The 22,082-nt window shown below is 43.4% G+C and overlaps 1 protein-coding gene across 1 annotated transcript; it reads right to left on the reverse strand.

Annotated features, from left to right (window-relative positions):
* Positions 1 to 549: 549 nt before the first annotated feature.
* On the reverse strand, positions 550 to 15,825 carry LOC136652745 (olfactory receptor 13H1-like). Its single transcript, XM_066629667.1, has 2 exons — positions 15,813 to 15,825; positions 550 to 1,499 (listed from the first exon to the last, which is right to left on the reverse strand). The coding sequence occupies exons 1-2, from the start codon at positions 15,823 to 15,825 to the stop codon at positions 550 to 552; spliced, it is 963 nt and encodes a 320-aa protein (XP_066485764.1).
* Positions 15,826 to 22,082: the final 6,257 nt, after the last annotated feature.

Here is a 22,082-nt window from a genome sequence, read left to right on the forward strand (position 1 = left end):
CTGATACTTCATTAGCTTCTAAATTGGTGGCTAGGACTCAGACAAGTGTGAATCCAAAAAAATCCTTGTCCAAAAACCTAGTAAACTGTGTATGTTTAATAATAGCAATAATTTTAATAACAATACAGTTAAAAATATTAAACATTGAAATCATAAGTTAACAAATAGAGCCAATAGAAACACTAAAATGTTCAGCATCGCACTCAACTGAAGTTCCCACATCCACCAGAGAATGGGAGTTCCACAATATTGGGGTCACCACAAGGAAAATCCTGAAGAGATGCCTGGATATAGAGCAAGAGAAATTCAAGACCATTTAGGTCACTGCTTACATTTTTCTCTATACCTCTGGAGATGTATCTCTAAAATAACTTCACAATTTTTATATTTCTAAGAACTTTAAAAATAATAATATTTTTATTATTAAAATGCACCTGTTAAAATGTGGTACCATACTATCATACAAAGATATGACAAAGATAATAGATGCGGCACAAAGATACAAAGTTATGGTACAAGGATGCTACCATAGTATCTGTTGAAGATATATTACACATCACTTTTTTTAACCGTCAGTCTCTTCAACGCACCCAACACTTCTTGGTTTCTCAGTGTATAAATCAAAGGGTTAAACATAGGGGTCAGCACTCCATAAAATGAAGATATTATTTTGTCAGTATCGCGGTTGATTCTCCTGACACTCTCAGGGAGGAGGTAGGTGAACATGCAGGTGCCATAGAACATACTCACCACAGCCAGGTGAGACCCACAGGTGGAAAAAGCCTTCATTCGGCCACCTCCAGAGTGCATCCTCAAGATGGCCGAAAGAATACGTATGTAGGAAAAAAGAATAAAGCCAAGGGGAAAAACTAGTGTAAAAGTGCTGGTTACAGAAATGCTTATTTGACTCATGGAGGTGTCTGTGCAGATTAGCTTAAAGACTGCTTTAAATTCACATGACAAATGGTTCACTTCATTGTTTCCACAGAATCTAGCTGGCTTAGCAACACAGGGGATGACTGTGATCATAAAGGGGACAATCCACGTAAAAGCGGCTAACACGATGCAGACGGTGTTATTCATGATGAGCGTGTAGCGCAGTGGATTCGAAATAGCGACGTAACGGTCATAAGCCATAACAGCCAGAAGAATACACTCAGTTGCGCCAAAGTACAGACCGGCATAAATTTGAGTGTAGCACAAAGGAAGAGATATAACAGGTCTGTCCACCAGGCAGTAGCCTATAGACTGTGGGATCCCAGATGACGTAAGACAAAGGTCAAGGATGGACAAATTACACAGGAAAAAATACATGGGGTTGTGGAGCCGTGGATCAGTGATGACCACTAAGACAATGAGCCCATTGCCAACAACAATTATTGAGTAGGAAAACAGCAAGAATGCCATTATACCCATTCTTGCCTTTGGTCGACCTGACCAGCCAATGAGGACAAATTCAGTCACTTCTGTCTCATTTTCACCAACTTCCTGCATAAGGCCTGAAAAAGAAAGAAGAAGAAATATTATGTACATATACATACAGTTTTATGACCTATCACCTATTTGTGTGAACTAGATCCATGTTTCTCAACAATGGTACGGATACCACCAGTGGTACTTGAAGTGATGTCTGGGGGTACTTGTGGGACCACTGGACACCTGCTGCCTGGTAGCAAGACCAGGAATGTGACCCAACAAACAGTGGTAGGGGGCTCCAAAGTATGTTTTTCCACACTGAAAAAAGCCCTCCCGCTCACCCTGAGCCTCTTACTGGTTTTTGTCACATTGCACCTAGCCTCCCAATCCTGAAGTAACTGGTGATGATGTCATTGCCAGTTGCTTCTGGTGGTACTTTCAATAAGTGGACCATGTGACGTGGTATGGTGGAGGACAACACTGAGAAAATCTGAGCTAGATCAAAGTCACAGGCAGCAGTAAATCTCCAGGGCAGTTATGAGCTAAGAATTCTAACGTTGCCAAGAACGATATGCCTATTACGTTTCAGTTATACAAGCGATAGAGTGAATCATTTTTTCCCCCCAGAATTCCAGATTTTTGCATAAGTCATTATTATCATACAAATTCAGGGATCACTTCCTCCATTTGCATTGGACAGCATCCACACTCAAATTTATATTGGGATGCATAGGAAAACCCAAAAAATTGGAACTTAGTTCTTCCCTTTAAGAAACATTGGAAATGGAGGAAGCAGATGGGGGAAAGAGGAAAATATCCATCTTCCTTGGCCTACCCCTCTTCAAAATAATATTGTTCTTGGGTTTTTCACTGGTATTAAATAATTGTTTTTAAAATTTCTAGAAACTGTCTGACTGAATCAAACTAGCCTCTTTATTTAAAGATAAACTCTGTTCCAAAGAATTCATCTCATCTAACACAGATCTTCAATCAATATGGACAGTGTTGGATATGGACAACATGGACAGTTTGTAGGAGCATTTGAGTATGTTGCATTTATTCTAGGATGAAACAACACCAACTACAAAACCCCCAGAAACAATGGTGCATCTTGCAAAAGAAATTCACTCAAACAACTGGACTTCTACATGCAAGAAAGGTGGATAGCGAGGAGCATGACGACCTGTCCCCATCACCAGGCTTATCTACATCAAAATCAACTGCCTAGATGATGTAGAAGGCAACATGAATCCCAAGCCTGTGCTTCTAGTTGCTGTGAATGACTTCTTGCACACATATGAGGTTCAGGGTACGTACATGATTATAGAAAAACGAAACAACTCATAAATTTAGAAAGAACAAGACCCAAATATTTGGGGCATGTTGGAGTTCTTAACCAATGAGAATATAAGTCCCATTTCAGTAGCAGACATTTGAATAGAGGAATATGAGAACTTGAATTGCATGTTCTTTGGGTTCTGACCAAGCAATGCATTTTAAATGACGATATGAAGATTAAAGCAGATTAAATGGACAGGCAGACTTTAAATGACCAGACAGAGATGGGCAAAGACTACTGAAGGGTAACACTTGTTACCTGATAAAGAGGTATCAAATGAATTTAGCAAAGAGCTATCTAATAAATTGGTGCTTCAGCAAAGTCTTCATCATCACTCAATAATATCTGAAAGGAGATCAGTGTTGTTCAGATCTGAGTGTGTTGATCATCATCCAATAGGAATTTTGAAAGTGATCAATTAGGTCTTTTAGGCTGCAGTTCTATTTATACTTTCTGGGAAGAAGCCCCATTGAACACAATGAGATCTTCTGAGTGGATATGCCTAAGATTGTGCTGTTAAGCAAGACTGAATGAAGGACATGTGTGGTGTATGGAAAATGAAAGATGCGGACAATATTTATTTTACAAAATTTTAATTTGCTATGCCAGACAGATAGACAGGCAGGTAGGCTTCATTAACGAGCTTTATTTGGATATGTGCAAGAGAACCAAGCAGAGATTGATTAAGAAAACATTTTGAAAAATTCCATGTTTTCCATAATATGACTACTTTTTATCTTTGCTGGCAAAGAGGGAGAGAGAGAGAGAGAGAGAGAGAGAGAGAGAGAGAGAGAGAGAGAGAGAGAGAGTAGAATATGGGAATAAAATAACATAAATACATAATTTACATATGAAATGCATATCCCTAAATAATGAATGTTATGAGCAACATAATGACAAAGAAAATGCATTACTTGCCTTCTTAAAATCCTTTGAAAACAGCAGAAAAGGATATCCAGGTTGAAGATATCCTATGGCGTTACGGAGACACTGTTGTACTGCTAACACCTCTCCTATGAAAGCCTCTGTGCATAATTAAAATAAAACAAAGAAAAACACTTTAAAAAGGGAGAAACATAGCTCAAAAGTTTGAAACTAAAACAAAAGTTAATTATTTGGCCAGAAATTCTGATTTAAGAAAAACCCCACTCTTGAATACAAGGGCATTTTAATTGTCCTTTCCTTGGCTGAATTCATACCAAATTCAAATTCATACCAAATTAGAACAAAAAAAGAAATGCAAACTCCTTCTATTGAACTCCCTGATTAATATGAGGATAAATGAATGGAGAAAATGGCAACTTTATCTTCAATGGGAATTTTTAACTAAGAAACCATGGGTTAGACTTTTTTTCTAATCTCTCTAAAAAAAACCTCTGCTTTTAAAAAAATTCCCTTCGGGCTCCCTCCCAAAAGTCTCATTAGTTTCTGAAGTTATTTCATCTCTAGAACTTCAGACAAATACTTCAGAATATAGCGCAAGTGACTGGAAAGATAGATAGCCACTGAATTGTGTCCAAAGCAAAATTTCGGAGAATTCCTTAGCAGTGGCATAACTAGGGTTTGTGTCACCCAGTGTGGGAGGCCAGTGCATCACCCCTATGATGGACCTCCTCCCATGCACTGGGCAGGGCAACGGCCTGGGTGATGGGCATGGTGATGTACCATCGCCCTGCTCTTGCTGGTCTTTTAGCTATAATCTTTGAAAAAATAGAGGTATTTCAATGTACTTTGTTTCACTACATTGTGCATGAAATTATGCATTGACTGATATATAACATGATGGTACTTTTCGAAAATACCAAGATTTTAAAAATTTTGACCAGTAGTGGTGTCAGCCCCCCAATGCGTGTCACCCGCCACAGCCCTCTACTGACGCCACTGTTTCTTAGATAATTTCAATAAAACAAAAGAAAGCTTCAATTAGATTTTGCTGATTTTCTCAGAGAGTATCTACACATCTATAGTTTAACGTGTGCTTGGACAACATAAATGTTGAGGCCAGAAAATATGTATCCTGATGAGCCTTGCCCCATGTTAATTCTTTTCGTGTGAGTTGCTGTGGACAAGACAACCACCACTCCATCACCCCAGTTGACCTCAGAATGGAAGGGAAATGTCCGCCATCTAGTTCCTTCTGTTTTCCCAGTGGTCTTTTCAGCCTGAACATTCAATATGGATGCCAGCTGCTAGCTACCTTAGCATTGACCTCCCCCCCCCTTTATATGTAACAGAGTGCAGCAGGCAAACACGTCCATTAGTCCTCCTCTGCCACTTGAGAGATATTTCGAACCAACAAGAGTCTGGCCACCATTGCTATTTTTATAGCAACCATGCCATCATCCTGTGTCATGTATCTGCCTGGTAGTTTCCTAGCAGTATCCAACTGGGGATTCTGTATTCCTCTAGTCGTGGCATTGCGTAAGCTCCCCCCCCCCAACCAAAGTTACACACTGGGCTCCTTGACGTCAATAGGAGGCAAGGATCCCAGATACTTTGGCTTCAAAAATAAGTTCCTATTCTTATTACCTCTAATATGCTTGGTGAGGAAGGATGACAAGACCTTTCACATCTCAGCATGGATAAGCTATGAACTGGTTTGTTATCTAACTGAAATTGGCAGTTGTGTATGAGTAATTCTAGACTTCATGACATACATAGAAGCTCTTTGTGCACACAATCCCATGCCGGACATAAACAGAAGAATTCCCTTGTTGATCAGATGAGAAGTCCATCTCAGTCAGCATTGTGACTAGTCCATCAACAGTGTCAGACCAAATGCCTTGGAAAGCTCAAGGCCTGAGGACGATGGAACAACCCTATCAGAGTACATTATCTTTCATAATTATGATGAGGTGATATCCTGCGCCGAAGCACTTGACTGGCCCTCTCCAGCATGTGGGAACAAAGGTGTGAAAATGTAGGCTTTCTACTAGCTGGGGCAACTCTGGGTAGCAGGCAAGGTGAGCTGTGTAACCTGGTTGACAGCATGTACCTCACAGTTCAAGTTCGCCCAACAATGCCCACCTGCTCACCCTTCGTACAGTCTGAGTAGCTGGTTGACCCTTTATTTGAGCCAGGTAGAAATTTCTTGCAGTCAGCCAGATTAGCAGTTGTTTTTTTTTGCCTACCCCTAAACTTTGCACTGACCTTCTCCCCTCTTTAACAAAGAGAGTACATAAAATAAATATTTGGCACCAACCTGAGACTGACCAGATTGACCATAAAATGATTTTTATGGCAATCATTCAGGTGCCTGCCTGATCGTTTCCTAGTAGTATAATTTTATTTGCATAATTGTCCTCTTCTGGTCACTTCAGGTAGGTGTTGTGCAGGCTGGGTGGGAAGGAGTTGACAACTTGCACCCATTCTGAGGTTAATGAAGTCAGGGGGTGAGCCAGGGCCACTCAAGCAGCGCTTGTCTGGCTTGGTGAGGCTGACTGGCAAGCCCCCTGGCCAGAGGTGTACCCAGGGCTTTTGGTGCCCAGGCAGCAGCACCATGACATCATGATGCCATCCAGCATCATCACATCATTTTCAGGGTTCTCCCATGCGTTCAGCAGTTGGTTGGGTGATTTTGCCTGGCCAGCTGCTGAGAGGGCACATGTGCTCCAATTGCTTCCCCAAGCTCCAGTTGGTGTGCCCTGTTTTGCCACAGGGAAGATACTCCCCTGCCCCTGGCTGGAATATGCAAAGACTACCACTTGGCTTGGCATTTCTGCATAGCACCAGCACCACTGGTTGATTATATGTGTGCTAGTGGTAAAGGCTTCTGTATTAACCAGGCCTTGAAATATTTGTTCCTTCTGTTCAATTAAATTGTATTAATCCCCCTTTCCCTTTTATCAATCTTTTAATAAAATATAAATCAATGTGCCTTGTTCTGGGAAAACAGTGGAATTGTCAGCCTACTGTAGGCACTTCTGTAGGCGCTACTGTGAGTTCAACAGAGACCCATCAAGATCACAACCTGTTCTAGGAGAGGGGCCTTGCTCAGGGAACCCCTCTGGCACCCTGATACCCTGGGCTGATGGCAGTGGCATTTCCTAGGCAATACCAAGGCATTGTCCAATAAGGTGCATTTTCAAACCAAGTGAAAGAGTGAGTGGATGGGAAAAGAGTGAGCGCTTGGCACTAGGTGACACTGCCCTGGATCAGTGGGTGGTCACTGGTAACCCCTAGTTCTTTCATCACAAGTAGGATTTGACTTGCTAAGAATCAGTGTTGAATTGTTTAAGCATCCTCTTAGCTATTTAAATTAAATTAAATTACTAACACAGTAATGCAGAGAGAGAGAGAGAGAGATTGAGATGGGGCATATAACAGACTGTGCGGGAGGGTGGCGATAGACCGCGGGGGAGTGCCATTGCGGAGCTTTGCCCCGGGCATGGGGCTGCGGAGGTCTGTGGTTCGGCCACTGTGAGATACAGGAAGCTGGATTAGATGGGCCATTGGCTTGATCCAGCGGGGCTCTTCTTATGTTCTTAAGAGCAATCCAATGACCAGAAAGGCAGTATATAAATACCTGTTGTTTTTGTTGTTAGTCTCTCCCTGATTGTAATTATATGCTTCTGCAGGAGTTGAGCTCTTTGCAGGGTGATTAGCATCTACAGCAAATTATTTTTAATAGCCTCAGGGCTTGAGGCAATTACTTATCTGATCTTCCCATCACCTTTTGGCAACCCATCAGAAATCAGGTCTGGACCCACCAGTAGGTCCCCAAAGTTTGGGAAACAGTGAACTAGAAGATTATTTTAAAAGAACAAAGAGTTTTTCACCTGTGGAAGAAAAGGGACAAATATCTCTGCCTAGAAGAGAGTTTTCAACTTGAGACTATTTTTTAAAGTAACATTCACCATTCCTTATCCTTTCATTCCCACTGGTCATAATCCCAAATGCTTCATTTACTTTGTAATGCAAAATAATGAATCACCTTCTACAAACTTTTAGATGCTTAACTATATCAGTCCACACAAATCAATGCACATTTTTAAAGCTTTGTTTTGGTACATTTTTGGCATGTGTTCCCTGATGGGGTTACCATTCTGAGAGCTTCTGTAGCTGAGTGGCTAAGTATGCACCGGAAGACAAACAAGTTTTGGCCTTATTCATACAACTAAAAAGAACATGCTTAGCGCATAGACTTAGGAGTGGATTTCTAATCTCTATACATCAGTGGTGGTCCTGGGGTGGTCAGGCAGGCAAGAGCCCCAGGAGTCATGCCTGTGGAGCCTGTGGGGGCGGCACCACTGCTGCCATCTCCGCCCACCCCTTCGAGCTGTTCTGTGGGCCGGGAGGCCCCATGCTATGCCCCTTTGCACTAAAAAGAGCCCGCAAATACTGTTTTACAGCACTCTGAAGGCCTCAGAAGGCTTTTGGAGCACCCAGGGGTGTTGCGTGAGGCTCTGCATGGCTGAGTGAGACTCCTCTGGAGGGGCAACATGTTGCGGTCCTGTGCCCCTGGGTGGCACAGCTGCCAGGTATGCAGCTGCTATATGTTCATTTTCACTGAACCTAAGGCTACGATCCTATACATGCTTTTCTGGGAGAAAGCCCTACTGAACACAAAGGGACATATGAGTAGGGGCAGTCTAAAATGGTAAAAACAAAATACCGCAAAATAACATGAAATTGAGTTTATAAAACTATAAAATGCTATATCCAATAGGTTCCCAAAGTGATGGGTTGCGACCCATTGAGGGAACAGGAAGTGGGCCATTCCCACTTATGGTATGTGGCCCAGCAATGGGTTTCCCAAAGGCGCCACAGTGATCATGGTGCAGTGGGGACCCAGTGGGTTTCCCTCTTACCTGGAGAGCTGTGCTGGCCTTGGGGAGGGTCTAGGAGGCCTGCAGCCCCCTTTTTGGGCATCTGATCGCCAATCAGAGTGCACTTCCTGTTGTCATGTGAAAACTGGAAGTGCACTTAGATCACCGATTGGAGTGATTTCAAGCATTGCAGAGGCCTGCAGAGGGGGGCTGCAGGCTTCCCGGACCCTCCCCAAGACGCTCCTAGATGCCCCCAGACCTAGGCCCCACTCCCAGCAAGACTTACAGCGTTCTCAACATCCGAAGAGGAATTTGGGAACCGCTGATCTATCCTGCTCAATTAACAAAATAACACTGAAATTTACTGATTAAAGTGGCTGCAGGGCATCTCTGAACCACTGAGTTTTTCTGACTGTGTTTCTAAGCTCCTAACTCCACATGCAGCTCTGCTGATTTCTACTAACTAGCTGCAGAGTCTTCTGAGCATGCTCAGAAGCTGCCACCGTAAATGCATGACTCCTATGGAAAGTGAAACTGAGCCACACTGTGCATTTACTTGTGAGCAGGCGAATGTGCCTTGATCCATTTGGAAAGGCCAGGCTGAGAGGAATGCAGCACCAGTGGAATTGTCCCACTCCAACAAATGCAGGTCCCCCAAAACATCAGAAAACAAAGTCCCTCCTTCCAAGCTGACAATTGTATTGAGCCCTGCGGAAAGCAAAACTGAGCAAAACGTTCACATTTACTTATGAGTAAGCAAGTGTGCCTTGGCTCTGATTGAAAGCCAGGTGATGGGGAATGCAAGGCAACATGAATGGTTCCCACCTGATGAGCATAAAGCTTAACAAGTGCTCCACAAGGCACTACCACCATGGGAAGGTTGTTGGTGATCTTCCTCAGCTAGCGCTGCATCCAGTGCAAGTTTGGGGCCAAAAGCAACACAGTCTGAGGCAAGGGGAAGCCTTTCCCCTTACTCCATGTCACGCTGCATCAGCCCCAATGGGTCTACTTGGATCTGCGCCACTTGATAAGGTTCTGCAAATCCAAGCAGCCCGGGACTGCCCTGAGTCACTCAGGAATGGGATCAGGATCCGGCATAACTTCCAGATCCTGGCCCCACCTCCCACTCCCTGCCTGTCCCTGGGAACACCTGAAGCCTCCCTCCCCCCACCCTGAATCACGTCCCTCCTGCCTCCTCCCTGCCCCCATGGCCCCCAGACCCCTGCGCCAGTCAAGCTTGGCCAACACAACTCACCCATTCTATAGGGCCCATGTCGGCTCAGGGAGGCCAGGGGATCCCTGGGTGATGGCCCACCTCCCTAAAAAGTGGCACAAATGTGCCTTACAACACTTTTGTGACACTTTCAGGTCGGTTCAAGGGACTTGTGCCAGCCCAAGTGAAAGGAAAGATTGCGCCTGAAATGAATTATGTAGTTGTGCTCTTCGGGCGGGGGGGAGGGGTGTTTTAAGCTTGTTTTATGCTTTGTCTGCTGACAGCCATAGGCATAAAATACATATTCAGGTCCAGACTATTTATACTCAGATTTTTATACATGGATTTGACTCAACATGAATGGCCACTGCAAGTGAGAAGGAATGTGCTGATCCCTGGAGAAGGGGAAAAATGCACCCCTTTAAAATCAGTTTAAAAAACTGGTGAAGTTTTGGTGAAGGGCGGGGCTAGCTTGGAGGAAGACTGATTGATGGATTGTCTTCTTAATGACTCTTATCTTACATCACAAAGGTCAGCAAGGCTGTTTTTAAGTCACCAGAGCAAAGAAACTTTGTTTTTTAAATTGATTTGCTGTAGTGTGTTTTTTGCCATCCATGTGAGTGCTTGGAACAGAACCAGCAAATAATGAGGCTCAACCCCTATACCACCTATATGACAGTGATTACACTTGATAAAAATGCTTTAAAATTGATTAAAATGTTAATTTTAATAGGACAACAATGTTCTTGAATCAGCCTCTCTACGTAGAACTATTTCTTTAAGTTAAATGTTTCTAAGGATTGCCATAATAATTAGAAATAGCTGAAGGAATAATTGATGTTGCAGGTTCATTAGAAAGTAAGGGAAGGAGAAATATGTTCTAACAAACGGCTGTTAGATTAATATCAGTGTAAATTAGAAGAGGGACTCTTCTGTCTTTAGAGGAAGTTTCTTTATAGAAGATGTTTTGACATTTTAAAAAACTTGTCTGCTTCTGCATTCCCATTGGACCCAATCCCCCAAGTCTCATTTATTAGAATTCCGGTATTAGCATTATTAGAATTCCGGTATTAGCATGCCACCGGCGTTTACCCTGCCCCAGCACAAGACACAGGAAGGGCCAGACTCGCAGCTGATTGGCTGGGGGCTAATTGGTCTGGGGCCACATGCAGGCTGCTCAGAGAAGCCCGCGCAGTCGGGACCAGGCAGCGGTCACCCACCCGCCCACCCTTTGCCAGTCCGAGACTAGCTGGTTGCCTTCTGGGACCGGGTAGGAATTTTTGCCATCAGCCTAATTGGCACATCGGTTGGTGGTTTTTTGCCTACCGCGGACTGTGGAGTTAGGGGCGGGATGGGGTTTTTCCATAGGTCTTCTTGGTCACTTTAGGCAGGTGTCGTGCAGGTTTTGGGTAGGTAAGGTCATATCGGTGTACACCGCAGGGTGGCAAGGGCCGGGTGGACTCCATGCTTGGTCATGCTGGCATTCCCGGCTGGATGAGGCAGGCTGGATGAACCTCGGCCTGGTGGTAAAGGCGCACCGTGGGTTCGCTCGGGTGGCCTGAGCTAGCCTGCCACCCTGCCCCTTCGGGGTGACAATGAAGGGGGCGGCAGGCTTGTACTGACGCTACCCAGAGTCTGGCGTGGTCGCCCAAATAACTATAGGGGGAAGTAGATGGGCAGCTCCGTTTCCCCCATGTAGAACCCGCACAACTTATTTGTTAGGCCCTGTTGCAATCTGAAGTATATTTAAATAGTTAATAAAGTGGCCCTTTGTACCATATACCCTTGCCTGTGTCTTTATTGGGGGGTGCTGGGTAAAACACTCAGTATCTTTCTGAAGTTAACTTTGGACATACATGGTAAAGACCATTGCGCGTAGCAGTTCCCCTGTTAATTCAGAAAGTTTCTTTGTGGAGTATAACCAATTTGTGAGCGTCAGTACACCACAGAACAACAAAGTTTTGTCAGAGTTTAGGGACTTTCCAGATTTCCTAATCTTTTTCTCTCTCTCTGTTTTTATTTTTATTTTTATTTTTTTTTTTACATTTGGAATCCGAAAACTATGAAGGTAGTGTTAGGGTTCTATCCTTTTTTTCTGTACCCTCATTTGTTCTCAGTGGTCTCCTGCATTTGCTTCTTGGGACACATAACATTTTACTGCAGTTGTCACAAAGGTCTTCTCAGATCCAGAGCCTTCAAGAAAAAAAAATCATCGGCTCTCTATCTAGATATTCTTTCCCTACAACTAATGAATTAGCCTATAAATAATTCTACTACTCTAGTATTAAGCAACTAGGAAGATGCTTAATACTGAATCAGACCATTGCCTAACTGTCTCAGTGATATTGACCCACAGATGGGGGCCAGATGGGAATTTTTCTGTGCCCTCCATAAAGATATAGGGGACCAAGCTTTTGGCTTGCATTAGTATAACTGAGTCAACTTTTCTGATTAGCTGTAATTAGGATGACAACGCAGATTCCCTGAACTCTTGCTAACATTCCCCCCTCCCCCACTTACATAGACAGGGAATTTCTGATATCAGTGTCTGTCTGCTCTGTAATTATCGAAATCACTGCTGATCATTTTTTCCCCTTCTTCTTCTCAGTTCAGTAATAGAACATGTCCATGTTAAAAATATAGCCAAGCTCACACTTGTTATGAAGCAAATGTGCTGCTCAGAGCTGATAATAGGTGTTACTCCATAGAGAAATAGGGTTCAATTCACTTTCTTCACTATAGTTACCAAAGAGCAAAAGCCTGCAAGCAGAATTTCTGTGTATACATTTGGAGAAAGCCCATCTGCTCAAAGTAGTAGATTCTGAACCAAACTCTTAATTAGCTACAAGGAGAAGAACAAAGGTTGAGTTTTTCTTATAAATATATTTTTCCAGTTCATAGCCAGGAAATCTTTTGGAGCAGGTGGGAAATGTTTGTCTCAAATCTCAAAATCTTTTTTATGGTCATAGACCAGCATAAAATCAGTACCAATACAAAGCCAACACAGCTTAAAAACCCATATTACGATACTGAAAAAATGCTGTTCACAAGACTACTCTAATTTAAAATATAAAAGCAGTATATTATGAGAACCACTAAAATGGCCATAAAATCCGGCCTCTCTCAAGGTCATAATAATTCTACTTAACCCTTATTCTACCGTAGACACATTAACGCAACACTGGTAAAAGGTGGAATACCAAAAAAAAATAACCCCACCAACCCCAGAAGTTGAACCAGCCCCACAGAAGAAGTCCTTTCCTTTGGTGCCATTTGGTACAATGGAGGAAAGTTGGTTTTACCACTCAGCGTAGTCACAGATGAACCATAAGAGAGCTGAAGGGAGAAGTAAGCTACGTTAGATCTTACAGAAATTACATGGAATTTATCAAGAAACGACCTCTTATTATTGTCTATCATTATTAAATATTGTCTATCAATATTTAGTATTATTATTATTAACAAATATTTATATACTGCTTTTTAACAAAAAGCAGTTCACAAAGTGGTTTACAGAGCAAAACCAATCAGTAAATGGCTCCCTGTCCCCAAAGGCTTTCAGTGTAAAAAGTGAGAGACACCAGCAACACCCAACAGAAAAGATGCCACGATGAGGTGAAGAGGGACAGTTGTTCTCTCCTTGCTAAATATAAGGATAGCACACTTAAAAAGGTGCCTCTTTGCCTAATTAGCAGGGGTAAGTACTCAAAACATTAATCCATTTTGCCCAGCCCACATGCATACACATTTGATCCCTGTTGCTTATATGCAACATTGGGCCAAAATAGTTTCCATTCGATTTTCAGTATTTCAAAACTTATTTTCTTCTCCAGTTGAGTTCTTATCCATCTTCCTAAGCAGGACAGGACAATTCATCAGTCAGTTCATGTCACTCTCCACAATGTGTACCAATTGATTCCTTATAATTACTTTTCTCCAACTTGTAAATAGAGAAATTCAAAGGCCAGAACATTCACAGACTTGGCTTCCAATAATGCAGACATTTCAGTTTCTTCAATTTGTTTGAGCATAACTTAATGAAGCAGTGGACCCTCAGTGACCATAAAGCCCAGAACAAATGAAAATGAACATCAAAATCCCATACCTGTGGGATCTTGTAGACACTGGTGATTGTGGCCCACTGGCTGGATGTCTCTTCAGTGAGCCCTCCAATAAGAGAAAGCACATTTCTTTTCCTATCACAGTCATAATTAACTGCATTTCTTTGCTCTGTGAACAAGAACTGAGATACTCCCTTTGTCAAAGCCAACAACCAGAACTTCACCTGTGTTCTTCTCGGCTCCATCCTGCTTTGCTATCTCTCTTCCTTGCTTTTCATTGGGAAACCTGGAAAAGTGACCTGCCTTCTGCAACAAACAACTTTTGGCGTTGTGTTTTCTATGGCAGTGTCTTGTGTCTTGACAAAAACAATTGTGGTGGTCCTTGTGGAAGCAGGATGAGGAAATTCTAGACCAGAAAGTGGCCAACCCCATTGTTCTGTCTTGCTCCTTCATTCAATTTAGTATCCGGGTTATTGGCTTGCATCTTTTCCCCTAAATGCTATACCATTATTCTAAAGTCTGATCTCAACTCCAAGGCATTATTAAGAGAAAAAAGCAGTTTGTAAAACTAATCATAGATGTTGTTTCCCGTAGTTCTTTTGCTGAAACACTGTAGCCTGGTGTGGATGTACAGTTTTCCCAGTAAAATTAAAACTACACTAATTGCTTCTTCTTTGGGGTGGAAAAATGGATGTATATTGTCACCCATGATGCTTGGGCCGATAGATGATTTACCTGGGGATGGTGAAGGAGCAGAGGATGCAGAATATTTAAAGTGCAAGCATGTAATTTTACACAATGGTCAAATGTTTCAACCATATTTGGATTAAACCAAGGGACCCAGTCCAGCGTGGATTTAAAAAAACGTAAAGCTGCAACTAACCAAGGCTGTAGCACAGTGTGGCTCTTGGGTACACTCTCCCACCTAGCATTTTTAAAACCTGTTTTTAATTTGATACACGTTCTCCATTAAATGATGATGTGTTAAATCAGTTGTAGCCACTAAGAATCACAATTACTAATGTTAGAATTGTTTTCTGATCTTCAAAGGATGTCTGATCAGTGCTGTAGGTATTTTCTTGTACTTTGCTCAAGAACGCAACATAAATGCAATTGCCCATATACTCCCCAAATAATACCTGAGAGAATGTAGCATGGGGGGAAAAAACCCCAAAACACTAGGGTAAATTGGGGGTCATTTTAATTAGAATTTGATTGCTAGCATGTTTAAAAACAGAAAAAAGGGGAAAGGAGCTTTCTACCTAGAGCAAGCAACTTGATGTGTCTTCCCCCTGGTGGTGAAATTGGAAGCAACAGAAACTCATAAGGTGATGATTAATCCATATTGAGAGGGCAGCTAGTGCTAGCTGTGATCCTGGCTCCTGTGTTGCCATGGGGCAGGACCACAGATGCTGATCCCCGAGACTGTCACTGCTGCATGCCACCGTCCACTCCCACATGCCACCCCCCCTTTCCCCCTCATGGAGGCTTCCAGATGGTCTCCCAACTGCACTTCTGGTTTTCGGTGAAAATGGGAAGTGACATTTTAGGTCCTTAGAAGGCTGTGGATGGCGGAGGGAGGGGGCTCTTCTAGTCCTCCACAGGTGCTCTAAGGGCCTAAAACATCACTTCCATTTTTTTGTTAAAAACCAGAAGCAGTTGGGAGACCCTCTGGAGGCCTCAGTACAGGGTACACAGGAGGTGTGTTGGGGTGGCGGTGGCATGAGATAGTGGATGGGGGCATGCCGCCTCCCTCTCCCTAATGCTGCCCAGGGCTTTTCCAAACCCTGCCCCAGCCCCCCGCTATATCAGTGGCTAGCGCAATGTGACTTGGAAGGGGGCCTATTCCTCATTGTGGTGGTTTGGTTATTGATGATGGCCTGGCCCTGTGTATTAAAGCAAAAGTCTGGACCAAAGGAGCTCATTTTTGCTCCCTTGTGAGATGCACCACACCAAAATGCACCATAGCTGATGTGCAAACAAACGCTGCAGCAGCGGACCAAACACAAACATACCATTGGCCGTCATCGCACACCATGAAGCCTGATTGCTAGTATTAGATTTCCCCTGCATAGTGTCAGAGGGATTATGCTAATTTTGAGTATCCCCATCAAGACCCCTGCTTGGTTTTCTGAAGACGTCAATAAAAATTTCAGTCCAATTGAATTTGACCACAGTCATCTTTTCACCCCCGAATTCCATGGATGGCACACGTAGCTTTGACACAGAATCTGGGCACGTGTTTGCTTCCCCTCTCGTTTGTGCACGTTAGGTGTATGTTTTGAAAAGCACGTCTATTAACATGTTTGAATGCTGGCAAATGAGGTGTTTGTGTTGGGTGTGCTGCTACCTGTTTGCTGCAGCACATGTTTGCATATTTCATCTTGTATGTTGCATTTCAGTTCCTTTTGCATGGGGCACATTGCGCTAATTCCAATGTCTCCTTTGCATCTGCATGATGTCTTGCAGTGCTGTGGCCTGATAGCTTCTAATTGGATGTGTGATGCATGGCACACTTGATTATATATGTATATGGTCAATTCTGAGAGCACGACCCAGGCCTGTGCTATGACCCTTAATTAGGACTAATGGCGTAGACTTCATATACCACAAGTCTTGAGGAAGGCCACACTTTGGTCACTTTGAGCAGTCAGACACTAGCATCACCCTCCACTCTATCTGCCTAGCTTGAGAGAATTCTTGCCTTGCTTTTGCTTCTTGGAAAATTCCATGTGCACTTTGCTTGTACAACACAATCCAACCTGTGGACAAAAGCCACATCCTAGTAGCTTCCTGGAGTAAACAAAGAAACTACAAAAGGAAGTTTTCCAATCCACCAACTTCATGACCAAGTTCAATCAAGGATTGAACACTAATTCAGGCACCTGTCTCCAGACTGATGGCCCAATCCAATGGCCAATCTTGAAGGATGACCCACTCTGAGGACTGTATAGAGGGAGCAGGTCACTGTTGGTCCTACTTGACCACTCAGTGGCTTCTGATATCATTGACCATGGTGTCTGGACTGGCTGGCTCTGTTTGGGCTTGAGGGCATGGTTGTGCAGAGGTTCTGCTCCTTCCTTTCAGTTTGGATCAAGATGGTGAGGCGGGGTACATGCCTTCAGCACCCTGATGAATGACCTGTGGGCTGCCACAGGGATCTATCTTGTCCCCCATGCTGTTTGATGTGTACATGTTAAAGTCACAAGAGGAGGTCACCTTGGGATTTGGAATTGGGTGTCTGCAACCAATATGCAGATGACACCCAGCTCAATCTCTCTTTTCCACCTGTTAACAAGGGAGCTGTCACAGATCTGTGGCACTGCCTGGAAGCAGTTGGGGCCTAGAGGAAATTAAATCTCAGATGTCCTCCTATGTCAGATGTCCTCCTAATCTAGATCCTCCTAATCTGGAAGGCCAGAAGTAAGGTTAGAGATCTAGAAGGATTTCTGCAATGCCTTGAACTAAACCGAACACAAAATAGGAAACCTTGTTCACTGTCCAGCCTGGCTATTATCATCAATGACTGAGTCATCTAACACCCACATTTGGGTCTTCCTCCTTGGTGTCTCCCATCCTGGAAAGCAGGGCCTCTCTCTGTGGGGCCACACAATTCTTCTCATATGCCATTGAAGTAAAATTAAGAACAGCCCACTCAGTGAATGTCTATCTGCTCACAGGAGTGCAGTTTGAAGCAAACATCCTAATTAGCTACAACAGGGAGGACAGATGCAAATTTTCTAACATCTTGCAAATATTTTTTTTTACTGCTCTCAGTAGTACAGTAGTAGTTTGAAGCAAATGTCCTAATTAGCTAGAAATGGGAGGACAAATGTCAGTTTTTGGTCTTCTTGTAAACATGTCCATCCCCCCCCCCTTGCACAGACCCAGAGTATCTGTTACCACAAAGGAGATGGTTGCTCTATAATCATCAAAATGGATAATTATTGATGCTCTATAATGATCAAAATCACTATTGATGACTTATTTTTCTTCTTTTCTTCAGTTCAGGAGAATAACAAGTCAGAGTTAAGAATAAGTATATAACAATAGGTGGTGAAGTTCTGAGCTCACAACTCTGTTGCCTCAAACGTACGACTCAAAGGTGAGAGTAGGGATTCTTTTACAGAGAAGGCCATTTTCAGGCAATTTTTCTTCACCAAAGAGACAAAAGCTTCTTAGCAGAAACTCTGGGTCCACAGAACCTATTTCTATGAGGGAGCATCAAGGACTGTGTTACTTCCACTGATGGTGTTTGCAATCAGGGCCACTGTAGTCAGGAAGATCGTAGCTTGTAAGAGTTCAGTGGTGCTCATGTTAGTGTTGCTGTTTCTGTTGTTGTGGCTGGTGCTACTCCGGACTTAACCATGCTGACAGAAATTATCATAGGGGGGATCTTCTCTATAATATCAGTTTCCAAGAGAATTCACACTTTTACAGAATATCCGCGTAACTCGGTCCCGATTGTGAGGTAAGTTCTAAATTGCTTCATAGTAGTAATATCAGTTGCTTGAAGATGCAGAGTTATTAAAAGCAATTGAATGGGTGGGATACATGTATTTGTCTGTTCACTGACCATCTTTGGAAAAATTGTGAACTTTTAACCGCTTGGAATGGGTGAAAGTCATGAACAGCCACTTTCTGCTACAGTTCTCACAAAGAATAGCAGGAGAAATTGGCAGGAGAAGATGCAACAAGGACTTAGATCAACAGTTCTCAAACTTTGGATCCAGGACCCACTAGTGGGTCATAACCCAATTTTTGGTGGTCCACCAAACTGACAGGCTAGGTTAGGTTATGTGCATCAACAGTTAAACAACATGCTACTTGGAGAAAGCACTGCAGTTTGGCTGCATCTTTCTTAAAGGGAGGTGCCCAGAACTGGACACAGCACTCCACTTGATGTCTGACTAACGCAGACCAAAGAGGAACCACAACTTCTTCCCAGGTGGAAGCTACAGTTCTACTAAAGCAGGCTAAAATTGCATTTGCCTTTTTTGCAGCCACATCACACTGATGACTCAAGTTCATCTTGTGATCCACTGCAACTCCAAGATCCCTCTCACTTGTTGTGATGCCAAGCCAGGTATCTCCTATTTTATACCTGTGTCTGGTTATTTTTGCCCAAGTGCAGAACCTTGAACTTGTTCCTGTTGAATTTAACTGCATTCATTTAAGTCCAGTATTCAGTTTTATCAAGGTCTTCCTGTACGCTTCTGCTAGAAGTATCTCTGCCAGACAGTATTTCTGCTATAACATACATTGTACAAATCACCTTGCAGCGTAAATCATGAACCGGTTCAGCAAGCCCTGTCCTTCATCTTTGCGATTCATGAGATCAATAGGAATCCTAACCTTTTGCCAAATGTCACCTTGAGATCCAACATGCGTGACATCTATCATGATTCACAGAGAACATATGATACCCTCTTGAAGCTTTTGTTCACAGAACAAAGGAGTGTAACTAATTATGCATGCATTAGGAAAGAGAATGTGTTGTCTGTTATTGGAGGGCTCACTGAAGAAACTTCCAGCCAGTTGGCCACAGTCACCAGTGTCTACAAGATCCCACAGGTTTGTGATTTTGTTGCTGATGTTCATTAGTACTTTGCTTTAATGCAGTTCAGTTTAATTATGTTCACTGTAACTAGAGGACAAACAAATTAAATAATCAAAAAATACCATATGTGTGGAATCCAAATTTGTGTCCAGAAATTGTTGCATAGGGAAGGTGTGGCTGTCTGAAACAGATGCAGCAGGCAGCCACATCTAGAAAGCAGGTTTAGCCTAGTGATTTACAATCCAGTCTTATTCAGATGCTGCACTGACTATACACCATTGCTGGTGCAATGTTGGTCATATCTCAAGATCAATCCCATGAATGCTAGTACAACTTTTTCCAGTAAGGCCAACAGCTTCCATGGAAATCCCAACATGGCCTGTCACCCACGGAGTGGTGTCCTGACATCCAGGCTTCATAACTGCGCATTCCAAAGAGCCAATCACTGCATCCAACCAGTCCAGATGCTGGCAGCCAGAATAGTGCCACTAGAGTGACCTGAGAAGCGGATACAGACAGGTTTAGGGCTAGTGAGAGGCCAACTGTGGGGAGGACGCCCTCCTGTGAGCCACTAAGTATGAAAAAACAGAAACAGGCACATCACTGGGTACGAGCAACTGAGTACAGGCGAAGAGCTACTTGACACAGTGAAAATATCATGGAAAATGTTGATGTCGCTGGCTGAATATTGATAGATATTCAGAGGTAGTCACATTACTTCAGTCATTTATAATTTCTTTACAATCTCACGTTTCCCACTAGCTCTCTTATGGTATATCTGAGACAGGGCTGAGTGATAAAAATGATTTTCCTACTTTGTACCGAATGGCACCAAAGGACACAACATATTCTGTGGGGCTGGTCCAGCTTCTCTTGCACTTCAGATGGACGTGGGTTGGCTTTGTTTCAAATGATGCGGAGGAGAGATTTGTACAGGACCTCCAAACTTTGTTTGAACAGAACAGCATTTGTGTTGCATTCGTGGAAACAGTCAATATATATGGTGGATTGAAAGAGGATATCATGAATAACCTAGGTTTATTTCAAAAGATAAGGGAAACGCTTCTATTAACCAAAGCCAATGTGATTATTCTTCATGGGGAATCATGGTTTCAGGATTACATAGCATTTGCCTTAGATATTTTTGAACAAAACACAAAGGAGTACATCCGGAAAGTGTGGATAGTGCCACCAGAATGGAGTTTTGTTTCGCTACCAACTGGGCGAGTATTGAGTCAAAACATTTTCCATGGAGCCTTATCTTTCTCACTCCGCAAAAATACAGTGCCAGCTTTCAAGGACTTCCTTCATAACTTTACTCCTAATAAAGCAGTCATGAATTTTCTCCATGTCTATTCTTCTGACACAAGCCATTGTTATGATCTCAATGAGACCCAATTCCAAAAAGAAAACTGTACAAGAGAGGGGAAACTAGAGATCATTTATGACACTGGTATGACAGGCGAGAGCTTCAACATCTACAATGCAGTCTACGCAATTGCGAATGCTTTGCATGCCATGTACATGTCCCGAGAGAAAGGGAAGCTTCATAAAAGTACATCTCAAAATCAGAATGTTCAGCCCTGGCAGGTAATCTTGTAACCATCTTTCCATCCATTCTCCCAGTTATGCACTTCCTTCTCTCTTCCCATCTCCAAACCTCTACATTTCCTGCCCCTTCCCTCCTACCTCCTGTGACGTGCAGTGAGATCCAGGCCAGGGGAGGCAACACACATTCCGTCTCTTCCCTGTCCTCCCTGAAAACAGGCTGTGTGCTGCAGCAGAGAGAAGCAGTATGGGAAAGGCAAAAAGGACTTTTAACTTCTTGGGTTCTTTTGTATTTTTACTTGCTGGGTCAGGTGAGGCTCTGCCTACCCTGCCTAGCCTGACTGCATGTCACTAGCATGATGTTGCTTCTCCAGGGCTCTATTCTGATGCCCTTCACTCAAGTACTATAGCAGAATGATTGTACAAGACTAAGGGCCCAATCCTCTCCAATTTTTCACTGCTGGTGCAATTGTGCCAGTGGGGTGCGCACTGCATCCTGTGATGGAGGGGCAGTCACTAGGGCCTTCTTAATGTATGGGGACATGTGGTCCCTATCCATGGGGCTGCATTGTGGCAACACCAGAGCTGGAAAGTTGGATAGGATTTGGCCCTGAGTGCCCAGTCCCATTCATCACCTGCACTGCTGGAAGTTGCATTCCAGAAGCACAGTATGTTTTATGGCATTGTGAAATGCAACACTGTCATGCACTACTGGGCCAAGTAGCACTGGCCATGCAGCAGTGGCTGGTCTAGCTCCCTTGGCGCTGACTAGTTGTTGTAGGGGATTTGTGGTGGTGGTGGGTGGGCTGGGTGAGGATCAGGGCAAAGATTGATGCTGTCAGGATCATGGGGCCTTACCAGGAAGTAAGGAAAACGTGCCATTTTCACCACCCCACCATAGGATACAAAGTCTGTCTCCATCGAGCAGCTGGTTTGGTGCAAATGGTGCAAATGGTGCAAACCCAAGGGGTGTGGCAAGGTGAGGTAGGGAGTATAGCATAAAGGTGACCTCATTGCCGCAGAAAAGTGCCATTTTCACCACCCCACCATAGGATACAAAGTCTGTCTCCATCGAGCAGCTGGTTTGGTGCAAATGGTGGGAGATAGGATTGGGACATGATTGACTACTATGAGTTTATCTGTCCTGTTTCAGTGGGTTTATTTGACTCTCTTTCAA

The sequence above is a fragment of the Tiliqua scincoides genome, chromosome 5 (assembly GCF_035046505.1).
Source record: "Tiliqua scincoides isolate rTilSci1 chromosome 5, rTilSci1.hap2, whole genome shotgun sequence".
NCBI classification, from domain to species: Eukaryota; Metazoa; Chordata; class Lepidosauria; order Squamata; family Scincidae; genus Tiliqua; species Tiliqua scincoides.